At 54.7% G+C, this 15,993-nt stretch overlaps 2 protein-coding genes across 2 annotated transcripts; one reads left to right on the forward strand and one right to left on the reverse strand.

Moving 5' to 3' along the window:
* Positions 1-550: 550 nt before the first annotated feature.
* Positions 551-10,261, forward strand: SH3D21 (SH3 domain containing 21; the record flags this gene model as incomplete). Its single annotated transcript, XM_080691383.1, has 11 exons — positions 551-671; positions 859-1,016; positions 1,103-1,166; positions 1,343-1,461; positions 1,796-1,886; positions 2,048-2,103; positions 2,187-2,232; positions 2,367-2,467; positions 2,577-2,663; positions 3,578-3,620; positions 10,167-10,261. 11 exons carry the CDS (start codon positions 551-553, stop codon positions 10,259-10,261), a joined length of 981 nt encoding a protein of 326 aa, XP_080547509.1.
* A 2,723-nt stretch (positions 10,262-12,984) lies between these two features.
* On the reverse strand, positions 12,985-13,775 carry EVA1B (eva-1 homolog B; the record flags this gene model as incomplete). Its single annotated transcript, XM_080692151.1, has 2 exons — positions 13,694-13,775; positions 12,985-13,421 (listed from the first exon to the last, which is right to left on the reverse strand). Exons 1-2 carry the CDS (start codon positions 13,758-13,760, stop codon positions 12,985-12,987), a joined length of 504 nt encoding a protein of 167 aa, XP_080548277.1. The 5' UTR covers positions 13,761-13,775.
* Positions 13,776-15,993: the final 2,218 nt, after the last annotated feature.

A 15,993-nucleotide genomic window follows, 5' to 3' on the forward strand; every position in this document is an offset into this window, starting at 1 on the left:
AGGGCCTCACTAAGTAGCTTCTCAGCCTCCCGAATGCTGAGAGTACAAGCGTGCGCCACCACGCCCGGCTTGGAGCTGTTTTTGAAGCCCAAGTGGGCCCCCAAAGCCAACTTTTCGCGCTACTTCCTCCAGAGGCGGCAGGGTTGGGGGAACGCTGCGGTTGGGAAGACGGGTGTACACCAGCAACAGCTCTGCAGTCAGAAGCAGCCACTACCTCCATTTCAGGGCCTGGTTTAGAGCGGTTGCCAGTTAGGGAACCCCACCCTGGCATGTGCCTCTCCCCACCTCTTTCCCTGGGGCTAAAAGCTTGTGAGCCAAAAGAGGATGGGCCGGGGGAGGCTGAGTGAAATGGTGGATGGGGGCCAACCTGCCAAGGCTGGGGCAAGTGGAGAGGCACCTAGTCTCAAATTCTCCTGGGCAGGGAAGAGCGCAGAGGGAGCAGGAACCCCTGCACAGGCCGGAGACCCTGTACTCTACCGTGGGTTGGACCGAACCTGCTGGTCCGGGCCGCCCCCTCCCACGCCCACTCCCAGCACCTGGAGGCCAACCTATGGCTCGCGTCTCCGCCTCTTTGGCTGCACAGTCTAGAAGTCCGTCCCACCCTAACAGAGCCCAGTCCTTCACCGCCAGCAGGACCCGCCTGGCTCTGGAGGGCACCCCGGAAGCCATGGGTATGTGCGGAGGGTTTGGGGTGGCTCCTCTGTACAACCGTGTGGAAGGTTAAAGTTCACCACCACCACCCCTCTCTCCCGCTGTCTTCCAAACGGGTTTGTCGGGGGTGGGGGTGGGGCGCTCCAGGACTTGCCTGCCCCAACTGGGCCTTCTGACCCGCGCCTCCTCCCGGTCCTCCGCTCGCAGAGGTCCTGGCTCTGGCTGGATACCGCGCACAGAAGGAGGGCGAACTGAGTATGGCGCCTGGAGACATCATCCGGCAGGTGCGCGAGGGTCCGGCAAAGGGATGGCTGCGCGGAGAGCTGGAAGGCCGCCGTGGCTTCTTCCCCAAGCGCCTGGTGCAGGTGAGGCCGAGCAGCGAGCGGGCTGGGGAGCTCCTAGCGTGCTCCGCCCAGGAGCTAAGAGCTCTTACTCCGGCGCTTTCTCGCAGGAGATTCCCGAGGCCCTGCGGGGCGCGGGGCAGGCGCCGAGACCACGCTGCGCGCGCAGCCGAGGTGAGCGCGCAGCCGGCGGGGGCGTGGCGATGGGCGCGGTCATAGGAGGCGCCACGGGCCGAATTGTGGCCTGTGATTGGCTCTTAAGTACAATGCTCGCTCAAGGGCGGGGCCTAAAGTTACTAAAGGGAGTGCTCGAGCCGCTTCTCAAGCTGTCTGCCTGTTATCCTACTCAGGTCACCTTGCCAAATCTCGGGGCCCTCAAAGATGGTGCAGAGTGAACTTCAGCTACAGTCCGGAGCAGGCGGACGAGCTGAAGCTGCAAGCTGGGGAGATTGTGGAAATGATAAAGGAGGTGAGAGGATGAAGGGATGAGAGGGTCTGGGGGATAATGGAGTGAGTGTCTCATGAATAAGGGGGGTTGGAAACCGGGCGTGGTGGTGCACGTCTGTAATCCCAGCACGCGGGAGGCTGAGACGGGAGAATTGCAGGTTGGATGAAGATAAAGTAAATAAAAATGAAAATGGGAGTTGGGTGAAGTGGGGGGCACGATGGGAATGGTGAGGGGCGCAGAGATGGGGAGGCCAGGGAGCAGGAGAGGAGTGGGTTCTCAGCACAGCCGAGGATGTAAGATTTCTAGAGACCTTTGGGGCAGAACCAGATGCCCCTGCGTCCTCCCCCCTCCCCAGATTGAGGACGGCTGGTGGCTGGGGAAGAAGAACGGGCAGCTGGGAGCCTTCCCATCCAACTTTGTGGAGTTGCTGGACAGTGGGCCCCCAAGTGAGACCTGGACCCCGGGACCAGACTGCAATCTCCAATGACCCCTCCATGTGACTTGAGCGTGTGATCCACACATCCTGACCCTGCGGCCGACCCTCTGATCCCTTCCCATGACCTAAGTGAATTGTCACCTCCCTAACTCACTGCCCCCCTTCCCCCAGGCCTTGGCAACTCAGACATGCCTTCAGGCAACTCCGGTCTCCAGCGACCTCCCAAGGTAAGGAAGGGTCAGAGTGGGCGTAGAGGTGAGGGTTCCTCTTGAGGTGGTGGGAGGCTCATCTTCCTCTCTGCCCTCACTAGCTGAGCAGCCTGACCTATGACAGCCCTCCCGACTACTTGCAGACAGGTGAGCACCCAGCCAGAGGTCCCCCCTACTCCCCAGCCACTCTGGCTGGGGAGGAGGGGGTACCAACTTGGTTGATGGAGGGGGAGTACTGACCGAGGGGGGTGTCAGTCTACAGTAGACTGACCCTCTCTCAGTGTCTCCCCCTGAGACCTACAGGGTCCTGTTCGACTACCAGCCTGAGGCCCCAGACGAGTTGGCACTGCGGAGAGGGGATGTGGTGAAAGTCCTGCGGAAGGTGTGAGAGGGAGGGGGAGGTCCAGGGCAGGGAGGGGCAAGAAGGCACAGAATCCAGGAAAAGGGCTGCGGGAGCTGTGCACCTTCCTACCAGTACATTTCTCTCCCAGACCACAGAGGATAAGGGCTGGTGGGAAGGAGAATGCCAAGGCAGAAGAGGAGTTTTTCCAGACAACTTCGTGCTCCCACCACCCCCAGTGAGTATGGAGCCCGACACCAGGCGGCAGGCTATGTGGAGAACTGGGAGTCATGGCACTCACCAGATACAGAGGGGCATGGGGCTTCCTAAAAACAGTGGGGGGGGGGGGGCCGTGCTGGCGCACGCTTGTAATCCCAGCATTCCAGAGGCTGAGACCTGGAGGATCGCAGTTTGCGGACAGCCTCAGCTACTTAGTGAGGCCCTCTGCAACTCAGTGAGACCCGGTTTCAAAATAAAGGATAAAAAATTGGGCAAGGGGTGTAGCTTGGAGGTAGAATGCCCCTGGGTTCCATCCCCAGACCCGCAAAAAACAAACAAAAAACAACAGTGGGTGGGGGGGCTGGGCACATACCTGGTACACATACCTGTAATTCCAATACTTGGGAGGCCAAGACGGGAGGATAATAGGTTTGAGGACAGCCTCAGTAAAGTTTCAAGTCTCTCAGCATCCTAGCAAGACTGTTTCCAAACAAAAAATAAAACAGGTCAGGATGTAGCTCTGAGGTATACTGCCCTGAGTTCAATCCTTGGTTCTCCCCCTCAAACACACACACAGCCCCAGGCGTGGTGGTACACGCTTGTAATCCCAGTGCTTGAGAGGTAGACAGGAGGATTGCCCAGCCTTGAAGCCAGCCTCAGCTACTTAGTGAGGCTCTCAGCAACTTAGTGAGACCCTGTTTCCAAATAAAAATATAAAATAGGTCTGGGAGTGTAACCCGGAGGTAGAAAGTCCTTGGGTTCCATCCCCAGTACAAAACACACACACACACACACACACACACACACACACACACACACACACACACACACACACGGGTATGGCACTCCTTAGGCCCAGCTGGAGGGTTACTCCTAAATGTGGGTGGACCTACACACGTGGGGACTCCTCTTTGATATTTCTTCTCTGCCTAGATCAAGAAGCTGGTCCCACGGAAATTGGAGTGTTGGGAATCAGGTGGGTGCCTGTGGATCCTGGGTTGGGGCGCTCTGGGAGGCCTGCCGATCTACTGCTCATAACATGCTGCCCCCCAGTGGTTCATACACCCTTTGAGAGCTCCCGCCGTGAGTAAGATCCTAGTAGGGGCTGTAGAGGAGTCAGTGTGTGGATCAGTTCGTATGTGCTCACGTGTTAATTTCTATCAGTCACTGTGGATGGACCTGTGTGTGTTGGAGTCCATGAAACTGTGTGTGTTCATATGTCAGTGAATAGCTCAGAATGTGTCTGCCTGTCAGTCTTTTTTATCTTCAAGTGCAATATTTGCCACATGCCCCAAATACACAAAACAAGTATGTTATAAAACTTAATAAGAAGCACCCACTGTGAATATTCTGTGTGCTTTTTTTCTCTTCTGTTCTACTACACCCCCCCCTAAGGTAACCACTCTCTTGAATTTCATGTTTGTAATTCCCTTTTGTGTGTGTACATGTGTTTGTGTGTGGGGGGGGTCTGGGGATAGAACCCAGAGACCTTCTACTTCCGAATGACACCCCCAGCCCTATCTGTTTATTTATTGTGATACTGGGGATTGAGCCCTGGGGCATTCTACCTCTGAGCTACACCTCCAGCCCTATTTTATTTTTATTTTGAAACAGGGTCTGGCTAGGTTGATGAGAGTCTCCCTGCTTGCTGAGGCTGTCCTCCAACCTGCGATCTTCCTGTCTCAACCTCCCAAGTACTGGGATTACTGTGCCACCATGTCCAGCTTTATGGTCCTGATTTTAAGTGGAGTGCTTCAAATTTTCCTCTCCAACAATTACATTTGTTTAGTTATTTTGTTTATTTTTGTTTTTTGCGGTCCTGGGGGTGCAACCCAGGGGCATTCTACCTCTGAGCTACACCCCCAGTCCCTTTTTTTTTTCTTTACTTGGGAACATGGTTTCACTAAGTTGCAGAGGGGCTCACTAAGTAGCTGAGGCTGTCCAAGAACCAAGATCCTCCTGTCTCAGCTTCTCAAATGCTGGGATTACAAGGATGTGCCACCATGCTCAGCTGTAGGTTTTTAATTGTTTTTTGAAGATTTAAAGAAGTTTATTGAAAAGATAGAAATACAGAAAATAGTTACAGTCCCATGCCAAAATGGTGTGAGGAGGGAAGGTGGCCCGGGCCAACTCGCCACTCCCCTTAATTATTTTTTAAATTTAATTTTATTTTGTTGTTTAGATCTTTGTGGATACCTTTTTGCCATTTATTTCTACACAGGATTTGTTGTTGTTATTATTTTTTGGTGGTACTGGGGTTCCTGGAAGCCCTTCTACCTCCGGGATACACTCCCACAGGCTACACTCCCAGACCTATTTTTTAACTTTTTATGTGGAAACAGCTTATCTTAAGCCAGCGAGCCTGGCTCTGAACCAGTGGGATCCTCCTGTCTCCGCCTCCCAAACGTGGGGATTACAAGCGTGCGCCACCATGCCCGGCGTTGTTATTGTTTTGATACCTGGCAGTTGATCCCAGGAGTGTTCTGCCTTTGAGCTACACTCCTAGTCTTTTTATTTTTTATTTTACTTTTTTGGCACTGGGGATTGAACATAGAGGCATTCTACTCCAAGCTGCACCTCCAGCCCTATTTTATTTTTATTTTGAAACAGGGCCTTGCTAGGTTGATGAGAATCCCCCTGCTTCCTGAGGCTGTCCTCCAATCTGTAATCCTCCTATCTCAGCCTCCCAAGTACTGGAATTACAGGTGTGTGCCACCATGCCCTGCTTCTATGTAAGATTTTTATAAAGAATGGGTGTTGAGGTTGCAGTGGCTCATACCTGTAATCCCAGTGACTCAGGAGGCTGAATTAGAAAGATTGCAAGTTCAAGGCCAGCCTGGGCAACTTAGCAAAACCCTGTCTCAAAATTAAAAAAAAAAAAAAAAAAAAAAAAGCCAGGCATAGTGATGCACACTTGTAATCCCAGTACTTGGGAGACTGAGACAGGAGGATCACAGGTTGGAAGCCAGCCTCAGCAACTTGTGAGGCCCTCTAGTGAGACCCTGTTTCAAAATGAAGAATAAAAAATAGGGCTAGGGGTATAGCTTGGAGGTAGAATGTCCCTAGGTTTCATCCCCAGTACCACTAAACAAACAAACAAACAAACAATGAATAAAAGCCAGGGGTGGTGGCGCACGCTTGTAATCCCAGCACGCTTGTAATCCCAGTACTTGGGAGGCCGAGACAAAAGGATTGTAGTTCCCAGACAGCCTCAGCTATTTAGTGAAGCCATCTGCAATTTAGTGAGAACTTGTTTTAAAATAAAGAATTAAAAAAAAAAAAAAGCTGGGTGTGGTGCCACACGCTTGTGATCCCAGCATTTGGGAGACTGAAATAGGAGGATCACGGTTTGCAGACAGCCTCAGCTACTTAGGCCCTGTTTCAAAATAAAGAATAAAAAGTAATAAAATAATAAGATGTAGTTTGGAGGTAGAATGCCCTTGGGTTTCATCCCCAGTACCGCAAAAAAATAAAATAAAATAGGAACCAGTATGGGAGCATACACTTGTGCTTGAGACAGGTCGATTGCAGGTCTGTGCCAGCCTTCCAAGTACTCCCAAGAGTCTCAGCCTCCCAAGAACTGGGATTACAAGCGTGTACCACCATACAGAGCCCCCAGCCCAGTATTTTATTTTTATTTTGAAACAAGGTTTTAGTAGTTTGAGGAGAGTCTGACTACTTGCTGACGCTGTCCCCCAAATAGTGAGATTATAGGTGGGTACCATCATACCCAGTTACAAGTCTAGATTAAAGTCTTACCTTCCTCCTGAACAAAATCTCCAACTGTAATTGCTGAACGGTTTATTTTTCCTTTCAAAAGCTTTTTTTTTTTTTGGTACTGGGGATGGAGCCCAGGGGTGCTCTACCTCCAAACTATACCCCCAGCTCTACTTTTTCAAAATTTTTTTTTGCAGCCCTATTTTTCATTCTTCATTTTGAAACAGGATCTCCCTGAGTTGCAGAGGGCCTCACTAAGTAGCTGAGGCTGTCTGTGAACCGCGATCCTCCGGTCTCAGCCTCCTACATGCTGAGGATTACAAGTGTGCACCACCACGGCCGGCTTTTATGGATACTATTTGTGTGGTATATCTTTTTTTTTTTTTTTTTTTTTTACCTTTTACTCTCAACCTATCTTAATCTTTGAATCTGTTAGATACAGCACATATTTTTTTTTTTCTTTTGCGGTACTGGGGGTGGAACCTAGCAGCATTCTATCCAAGCTACACACTCAGCCCTATTTTTATTCTTTATTTTGAAATAGGGTCTCCCTGAGTTGCAGAGGGCCTCACTAGGTAGCTAAGGCTGTCTGTGAACCGCGATCCTCCGGTCTCAGTCTCCCAAATGCTGGGATTACAAGCGTGCGGCACCACACCCGGTTCCTACAACACATAATTTGAATCTTGTTTTTCTTTTTCTTTTCTTTTTTTTTTTTTTTTTTTGGTGCTGTAGATTGAACCCAGGGACATTCTACCTCCATACTATACCCCTGGACCTTTTTATTTTGAAACAGAGTCTCACTAAATTGCTGAGGCTGGCCTCTAGCCTCTAACCCTCCTGTCTCAGCCTCCTAAATCCTGGGATTACAGGTATGAACCAAGGAGCCTGGCTGGATCTTGTTTTTCTAATTTAGTCTGACAATCTCTGCCTTTTATTTGTGTGTGTGGTATTGGGGATTGAAGTCAGGAGCATCTACCTCTGAGCTACACAGCCCCAGCCCTGTTTGCTTGTGTGTGTGTGTGTGTGTGTGTGTGTGTGTGTGTGTGTGTGTGTGTAACCCAGAGGCATTCTACCTCTGGGCTACAACCCAGCCCAGTGTTTGTTTGTTTGTAAACAGGGTCTCACTAGGTTTACACAGTCTGCTTGCTGACGCTGTCCTTGAACATGTAACCCTCCTGCCTCAGCTCCCAAGTACTGGGATTATAGGTGTGCACCACCACACCCAGTTAGTCTCTGTCTTTTAATTAGGGTATTTAAACCAGGAGTCAATAAAACCTGGTGTGTGCAGTAGAATACTGGAAGGAGATGAGTAAAGTAACAGATCAGATGATGTGTATGTACAATTATGAATGTATTGCTGTAAATCTCACTATCATGTACAGTGCACCAATAAAAATTTTAGGAAAATACTCAGAAGCTGGGAGTGGTGGCATATGTTTATAATCTCAGTACTTGGGAGGCTGAGACAGGAGGATTGCATGTTCATAGCCAGCCTCAGCAATTTAGCCAGGCCCTCCACAACTTGGTGAAACCTTGTTTGAGGAGAGAAAAATAAAGCAGAGGGTATAGCTCAGAGGTAGAATGTCCCTGGGTTCAATACCCAGTAACAAACACACACACACACACACACACACACACACACACACACACACACAGTCTATGGCCCAAATCTGGCCTACCATCTCTTCTATTTTTGTAACAGTTTTATTTAAATATAACCCACATACTATAAATTCATGTATTTATAGTTCAATATTTAATATACTCATAACTGTGTAAAATCACCAGAATTTTAGAACATTTTCATCATTCCTAAAAGAAACTCTACCATTTAGCCTTCACCCTCCAATTTCGCTATTCTCCCCACCAGCCCTGGTCAACCACTATAATCTACTTTATCTTAGATTTATTTACATTTCTTATATGTGAAATCATATGATATATGGCCTTTAGGAATGGGCCTCTTTCACTTTGTATGTTTTCAGGGTTCATCATCTTGTAGCATGTATTTTACTTCCTTTTTATTGCTTAAGAATACATGGTGGCACACACTCCCAGTACTTGGGAGGCTGAGATAGGAGGATTGCACAGGTTTGAAGCCAGCCTCAGCTACTTAGTGAGACCCTGTTCCCAAATAAAATATAAAGTCTTCACTTTGAGGGTGTAGCCCGAAAGTAGAGGACCCCTGGGTTCCAGCCCCAGTACCACAAAAGAAAAAAAGGATATGTCATTGTACAAATGCACCAACTTGATGCATTCCCTGATGGATGGACATTTTGGCCGTTTCTGTGTGTTGGGCTTTTATGCCTAACGCTTAGCGGAGGAGGTGGTGACAAGTGGCTGGATTCAGGATACTCTGGTTTTTCTGTGATGGTGCTGGGGACGATAGAACCAAAGAACCAAGGCTCCCAAGTGCCCCACGCTGAGCTCCACCCTCGGCCCGCAGGATGTGTTCTGATGGCAGAGCAGACAAGACTTGCTGAGGGTTTGAAAGTACGGGCATGAGGAAGTAAAAAGAGTCAAGGGTCACTCCTCAGTCCTCATCTGAGCAAGCGGGTAAAATGGGTAAGATGAGGGACACTGGGAAGGGGGACATTAGAAAGGAAGCCGATGTTGGTGGCGCACGCTTGTAATCCCAGCATTCAGGAGGATCGCGGTTCGCGGACAGCCTCAGCTCCTTAGTGAGGCCCTCCGCAACTTAGTGAGACCCAGTTTCAAAATAAAGAATAAAAAATAGGGCTGGGGGTGTAGCTCGTAGGTTGAATGCCCCAGGGTTCCATCCCCAGATCCGCAAAAAAAAAAAAAAAAAAAAAAAAGTGGAAAGCAAGAGCTTGGCTTTGGGTATCAAGTGTGGGACCCCAGTGGCTCTCCAAGTGGGATTTTGTTTGCGTGCGTTAGGGGGTCCTGGGATTGAACCCAGGGCTTTGCACATATGAGACAAGTGCTCTACCGCTCAAAGGTCTCCAGCCCCCAAATGGGATATTTATAAGACAGCTGGACATGAATCCAGAGTTCAGGGAGGAAGAAGAGGCTAGAGAGGGAAATTGGGGGGCCACTGGCTGATTGGTGATAATTAAACCTCTAAACCTGGGTGAGAATTCTTAGGGAGTGAGATAGGAACTATGAAGTTTAGCTGGGTGTTGTGGCGCACGCTCGTAATCCCAGTCCCAGCATTTAGGAGGCTGAGACAGGAGGATCGCGGTTCACGGACAGCCTCAGCTACTTAGTGAGGCCTCTGTAACTCATTGAGACCCTGTTTCAAAATAAAGAATAAAAAATAGGGCTGGGGTGTAGCTTGGAGGTCGAATGCCCCTTGGTTCCATCCCCAGATCCACCAAAAAAAAAAAAAAAAATGAAGTTTAGCTGGACATGATGGTGCACACCAGTAATCCCAGTACTTGGGAGGCTGAGCTAGGAGGATCAGCTACTTGGGCTCTCCGCAACTTAGTGAGACCCTGTTTCAAAATACTCACAAAAAATATATTTAAAAAATGATGTTTAAGGGTAGATTGGGAGGGGAAGGTTTTTGCCATGGCCCACAGCCATGGTCTGGACCAAGCAGGGGTGGGTCTTAGAGGAGTGGATAGAAACAGGCAGGATATGGAGCCACTTCCCCGGCAGCTGGTGCCCCTTTGGAGTGCTCCCACGATTCCCTAAGCCCCGGTGGCACAAGCGTGGTTAGCTTCCGAGCTAGAGTCGACCCATCCCTTGTACAGCCTCCCACACACAGCGCAAGGTTGGACCAGCCCCTGCTAGGTGGACCAGAGCTGATGAGCAATTGCTTTGTTCCTCTCTCTCCTCCCAGCTCCTAAGGAACCAAAAAAATTGGTGCCTAAAACATCCCTCTCAAATGTCAGGAAGATGGTGAATGCTCCCACTGGGCCCAGCAAAGCCAAGTAAGGAACAGGTGGAGGTGGGGGTGGAGAAGGGGATGGAGGGCCTGGCTTCAGGGCCCCATCTGGCTATGTTCCAGGACACCTGGTGGGGACAGTCAGAAGCGCCCCTCCCGAGACTCAGGTAAGGCTTCCACCAGTAGGGGGAGTCCTAGGGGACAGGGTAGGTGGTTGGGCTGAGGGGCAAAGGTGGGGGAGACCAGGGATCAGAGGAGGCTGGCTCTTGAGCGTCTGCTCTCATAGGCTCCAATGGCAGCTTCCCCAGTGGGGGTCCAGGACAATATGGCAGAAAACGATCCAAAACCCAGGTTTCCCGCCAGCGCCCTGCAGCTGCAGCCAGTCAGGTAAGGGGCTGGAGACATGGGAGGGGAGGATACTGGACAGAGGTGTGATGTCCAAGAATGATGAAGCCCAGACCCAGGGGACCACACCCCACCCTCCAAGGAACCCAGCTCTTAGCTGAGACCTCACCACCATCACCACAGGGCGAAGAGCAGAGCAGCCTGGCAAAGCCCCCCCTTGTGAACAGAACCCCAACTCTGAACAAGACCACCAGCCCAGAGAAGATAGCGACTCCAGATAAGGCCCCCAGCGCAGAGAAGAGTCTAGCTCTGGACAAAGTCCCTGCTCCCAAGAAGACACCAAATACCAACAAAGCCTCCAGTCTAGAGAAGGTCTTATCTGTGGAGGAGCCCCCTGCCCTAGAAGTCCCACCTAAGGATGAAGCCCTTGACTCCAAAATAGTGCCCCCTCTAGAAAATGTCTTGACCCCAGAGCAGGTGCTTTCTGAAGATGAGCTCTACCCTGGAGACCACACTCGGTTTTCTCCTGAGGAGGACCTGCAGCGGGCCAGGTCCCTTATGGCCCTGGAGGCTCAATCCCCAATGGAGCGCCCCCTGCAGTCTCACTCCTCCGAGAGATGCCTCTGTGACATGCATCAGGACAGCTCCCTGCTCCAGGATGAATCCAAGTCCAGCCAGTCTACCTCTGCCCTTGAAAAGGCCCTCCCCCATGAAGAGGCGCCGACCCTGCCAGAGGGGGCATCTGTGAGGGATGAGCATACCTCAAGAGAGGGAGTGCCCCCCCAAGAAGAGCCCCCCCTGGAAAAGGAAGTGTCCCCAAAGGAGTTGCCTCCCAAAGAGGTCGCTCCCCAAGAGCAGGTGCTCTCACAAGAGGTCGACCCTGTCCAAACCCAGCCCGCTGTCAAGCGGACTCCAGACCCCCAAGAAACGCCTACCTTCCACGCCTTGGACTCGCAGAACTCGGAAGGCAAGGATGAAGTGGACACGAAGATGCTAAAGGATGAGGTGGAGTCTCTAAAGAGGGCGCTGGAGCTGCTGGGGCTGCAGATGGAGTAAGTGTGGGGGGCTCGGAGGTGTGGGGAGGAAGGGGAGGGCTTTGCCAGCCCCTCACCTGGTCCTCGGGTCTGTCCGCAGAGGGAAGATGACTGAGGTCTGGGAGGAACTGAAGAGCGAGAGGGAGAAGCGCCAGTTGCTGGAGGTGGGTGGCTTGGGGACCGGGCTGGGGGCGGGGGGGGGGGGGCGAAGGCCGGGGCCCGGCCCTGACGCCCTCTCCGGTCTAGGCTCAGCTGCTGCGGAAGACCCAGAAGTCCCCGACGCTGGGCACCAAACACGCGCAGACGCAGACGCAGTGAGGACGGGGCTCGGAGGCCTGCGGCCAGACTTAGAGGGCCGTCTGCCTCAGGCCACCCGGTCCTTACGCACAGTTTTGGGAAAAGCGAGAAAGTAAACTGCTCTGGACGCGCAGAGCCGGCCTGGTCCGTCCTGGGCGGGGCCTGCGCGGTGCGCTCGGGCCCTCCGCATTCCTAGCGGTCTCTCCCGGGCACATCTGGCCAACATGTGGCTCCCATTACGTTCCCAAGGCCTGCGTGGCTATTTTTATCCACCGGATGGCGGGGGGCGGGGAGTCTCCTGTGGAGGCCAGCCCCGTGCTGGACGAGACCAGGAGGAGGGCAGAGGGGCTGCAGGTCGGGCTCTGCCCCAGGGGCTCGGATTCCACAATCCAGCTGTGCATGGGGTCAGCCCTGCAGCCTGTCTTGGGCCCCCACCCCTCCCCCGTGGCCTCAATGCAGAGGGCCTCCTGCCACTCGAACGCACCTTTGGCCCAGGCGTCCAGACTGGACTCCATCGCCCGCCCTGGCTCGCGCGGTCGCACAGCACCAAGCACTTTTGCGTCAAGGTTGGGTCCCCAGGCTGTGGGGGGTGTGTGTTAGTTTACAGTGTTGGGTGCGTCTGGGTCTGGGTAATGGCGAAGTGCGCCCAGGCATCTGCAATCTGCAGGTGAGGAATGCATTTGAGTGAGGAATTTGGTGCTTGTTCGGTATGGGATGGGGGAGGGAAGGGCGTGTGCCGGGGCTTTCTTTAGTCTAAGTCGGCAGGAACGCGTGTGTGGGGTCGGTGGGCCAAGGTGGTGCATCCTGGTAAAGGAGCCCGCGTGGGTCTCAGCCCGGGACCGTGGGGACAGGGAGGGGGGACAGAGGGAGAGACCGAGTCACGAGGATGCGGCTTTCATTGGTCACTTCACCTAGTTACCATTTCGAGAAGGTGGGGATCTTGCATCCCCCCTACCCCCGGAAAGGCAGCCTCTCAGAAGGCAGCGCCCATGCCCGTTAGCACCAGGGGGATTGGGGTGGCAGCCCGAAGGCCTTTGGGCAGCTCTGGGCTCAGCTGCGTGTCCAGTCCTCGGAGCCCTGCGCAGCGGGGCTGGGAGTCAGTAATAGTGCATGCGGCCCAGCGTGCCTGTGGCCGTGGGGCTGCGCCCCAGCGTGCCGGTGCCCAGCAGGTCCGGCTGCCCGGTGCGCCAGATCTCCCGCAGAATCCGCTCGCGCTCCTCCAGCCGCTGCGCGCGCTCCAGCTCCTCCGCCGAGGTGAAGACATTGACGCTGAGCGGTCCGTCGGGCTCCGCGGACAGCTCGGGGCCCGGCAGCGTGTCGTCGGGGCCCAGCCGCGTCACCGTGTCCTCCTCCTCGTCGTCCTCGTCCTCCTCCTCGGGCTCCAGGGCGCTGCTGCGGGGGTCCCGGCGTGGCGCGGGGCCCCGAGGCCGCGGGCGGGGCGCGCAGGAGATGCTGATGACCAGTAGGCACAGGGTCAGCAGCAGGCCAAAGCAGACGCCCAGAACGAAGTAGAGACCAAAGCTCTCAGGGTTCGCTGGGAGGAGAGGGCAGAGGTCAGGGAAGGGCCCAGGGATGCGAGTCCTTCTATTTCGGGGGAACCCCAACTTCTAGATGTGGGGCAAGGACCATAAATCCTATTTGAAGGGCAGCAGGGAGCGGGCAGCAGGCCCGTGAGGACGGGGACGCCGGGAGTAGGTGGCGGGCTAGGGGAGGGTTGTCACGGCTGGGCGCGGAGGTGGGGGGCGATGGGGCAGTGTGGGCAGGGAAGGGTCCCGAGTCCCCAGGCGCGTCACCGCCAGCCCTCACCGCGGATGTGTGCGTAGGCCGCCAGACTGTTGCTCAGCAGCTCCATGTCCCTTCGGGGGGCATCCATGCTGCTCGGGGGTGGGGGCGGCTCCCCTGTCAGCCTGTGAGGTCAGCAAGGTCAGCTCCTTCTCCCCAGCTCGGAGCTCACCGCGACCCGCTGGCTTCCCGGGCAGCTCCTTTCTCCGGAGGAGCAGCCCCAGGTTCCACCCTGGAGAGAGCAGTCCCCTAACTTCGTTGCAGACCTGGGCCCTGTAAGGGCGAATCCTTCCTTTGGGCGCCGACGCCCCTCCATCCTGGGGAGCTGCAGAGTGGATCGCAGGAAACTCCGCCCCCATGTGGGGTCCCCAAATGAGGCCCGATCTCTCCCGGGCGGGATGCACCGTAGAAGCGGCTCCGGGAGGGGAAGCCTCCCTCCCCCATGCGCCGGCCGCCCGCGGGGGCCCGGAGGCCCGGCTCACTCACCGTCGGCGCCCCGCTTCCCGGTCCTGGCGGTCGGCGGCTGCATACACCCTGGCCCGGCCGCTCCCGCCACGTCCTGTTCGGTCTGGGCCGCCCCGCCCGGCTCGGCTCCCGGCAGCGGCAGCGCTGGCCGGACACGGGCCGCTGGACCAGCGGCGGAAAGTTTCCTCCGAGGAGAGGGGCGGGGCGGGGCGGGGCGCGGGGGAGGCGGGAGGAAGGGCGCCTGGAGAGGAAGGGGGAGAGGGGGGCGGCCGTCTGCTCCCGCACAGGAAGCCGCTGGGGAGGCCTCTGGCGGGGGCCCGCCCCCGGACCCCTGCTAACGACAACGATGACATTGTTGTTGTTATCATTATTTGGTCCCGGGGACTGCACCCAGGGGCGTTCTGCCTCGGGGCTACACTCCCAGCCCTTTTTATTTTGAAATGGTCTAAGTTCCTAAGGGTCCCACTAAGTCGCTAAGGCTGTCGCTAGATCCAGCTGCGCTCCTCCTGTCTCAGCCTCCCAAGTACTGGGATTACTGGGCACACACCATCACGCCGGGCTGACATTATGCTTCACGTTTCTGTTTCAGTGGTAGGCAATGGGGAACTCCTTTATGTGTTCCTTCACTGAACTCTAACAACCCTATAAAGTGGGCATCCTTGTCCCCACTTCACAGGTAAACTGAGTCATGGAGAGACTGAGTAACTTTTTGAGACCGTCAGGATTTGAACCCACAGCTCTCTGACCCTAGAGCTCAGGCTCTGAACAATTTCCCTGTACCTTGCTTCCCCTCTCAGATCGGCCAGGCTCTCTCATTGGGAAAGACCGCCCCTCCTCCCAAACCCTCCCGGGTCCCTGCAGAGGCAGCGGCACCCCCCCACCCCAGTCTCTCAAATGCCCTGGGAAGGAAGGGGTTCTAAGCTCCTCCCCAGAGCCCAGGCGTGTGTCCAGCTGGGAGCTCTGGTCCGGTCACCAGGGTTAATGATTGTTGGGCTCTGGGCAGAGCTGGCCGGGGCCAGGCTTGCAGACCCTGCATGGGGCCTCTGCCTGGGAGCGGAGCTCAGGCCCCTCTGCTCCCAGCCCTGTGGGAGCGCCTCCCCCACAAACCTGCCCAGGCACACACCAGCCTTCCCACCTGGGCTCTGCCTGGGCTGGTGATGTGTTCTCAGATCTGTATGCAGCTGAGGGTTTCTTCCCTTCTGCCCCCCTTCCCCTCCTGGTGCCTGAGCTGGGGTGAGGGGGAGGCCTTCTTGGCGGGAGCCTTAGGAGGAGGAGGGAGGGAAGGGGGAGAGGAAATTGCAGACATAGCTGAAGGCGCTGCCTGAGCCTGCTGGCCAGCGACCCCCTCTGTGCAGAGCCACAGACCCCCACACAGCCTGTCCTGAGACTGGGTTCAAGTAGAGGGCAGATTCAGGTGGGGCAGGGGCCAGGCCAACTCCCATCTTGTCACCGGAGAGCAGGGTGAGGTGTTACTGTCCACATCTGTGTAGACATCTGTCTAGCAGAATGCTGCTCCTGTGTATCTGTGGGGGGTGTGCCTGCTTGTAAGTCCATACAGCCCTTACCCACCAGACCTGAACGAGCGGTGTGCCTAACCTTTCCTAGAAGTGGGGCTTTAGAGCCAGTGGCCCTGGCACAAGCCAGTGCTTGTGAGGCTGAGACAGGAGGATCACAAGTTTGAGGCCAGCTGCAGCAACTTAGACCCTCAGCAATTTAGGGAGGCCCTATTTCAAAGTAAAATAAAGGACTGGGGGTGTAGCTCAGAGGTAGAAAGCCCCTAGCTTCAATCCTCAGCACCAAAATAAAGCTTGAGCCTTGGACTGCTAAGACCCAAGGAGGAGTTGTAAAGGGAGACCGTT

Source organism: Muscardinus avellanarius (assembly GCF_963383645.1).
Source record: "Muscardinus avellanarius genome assembly, chromosome: 3".
In the NCBI taxonomy this organism is placed as follows: Eukaryota; Metazoa; Chordata; class Mammalia; order Rodentia; family Gliridae; genus Muscardinus; species Muscardinus avellanarius.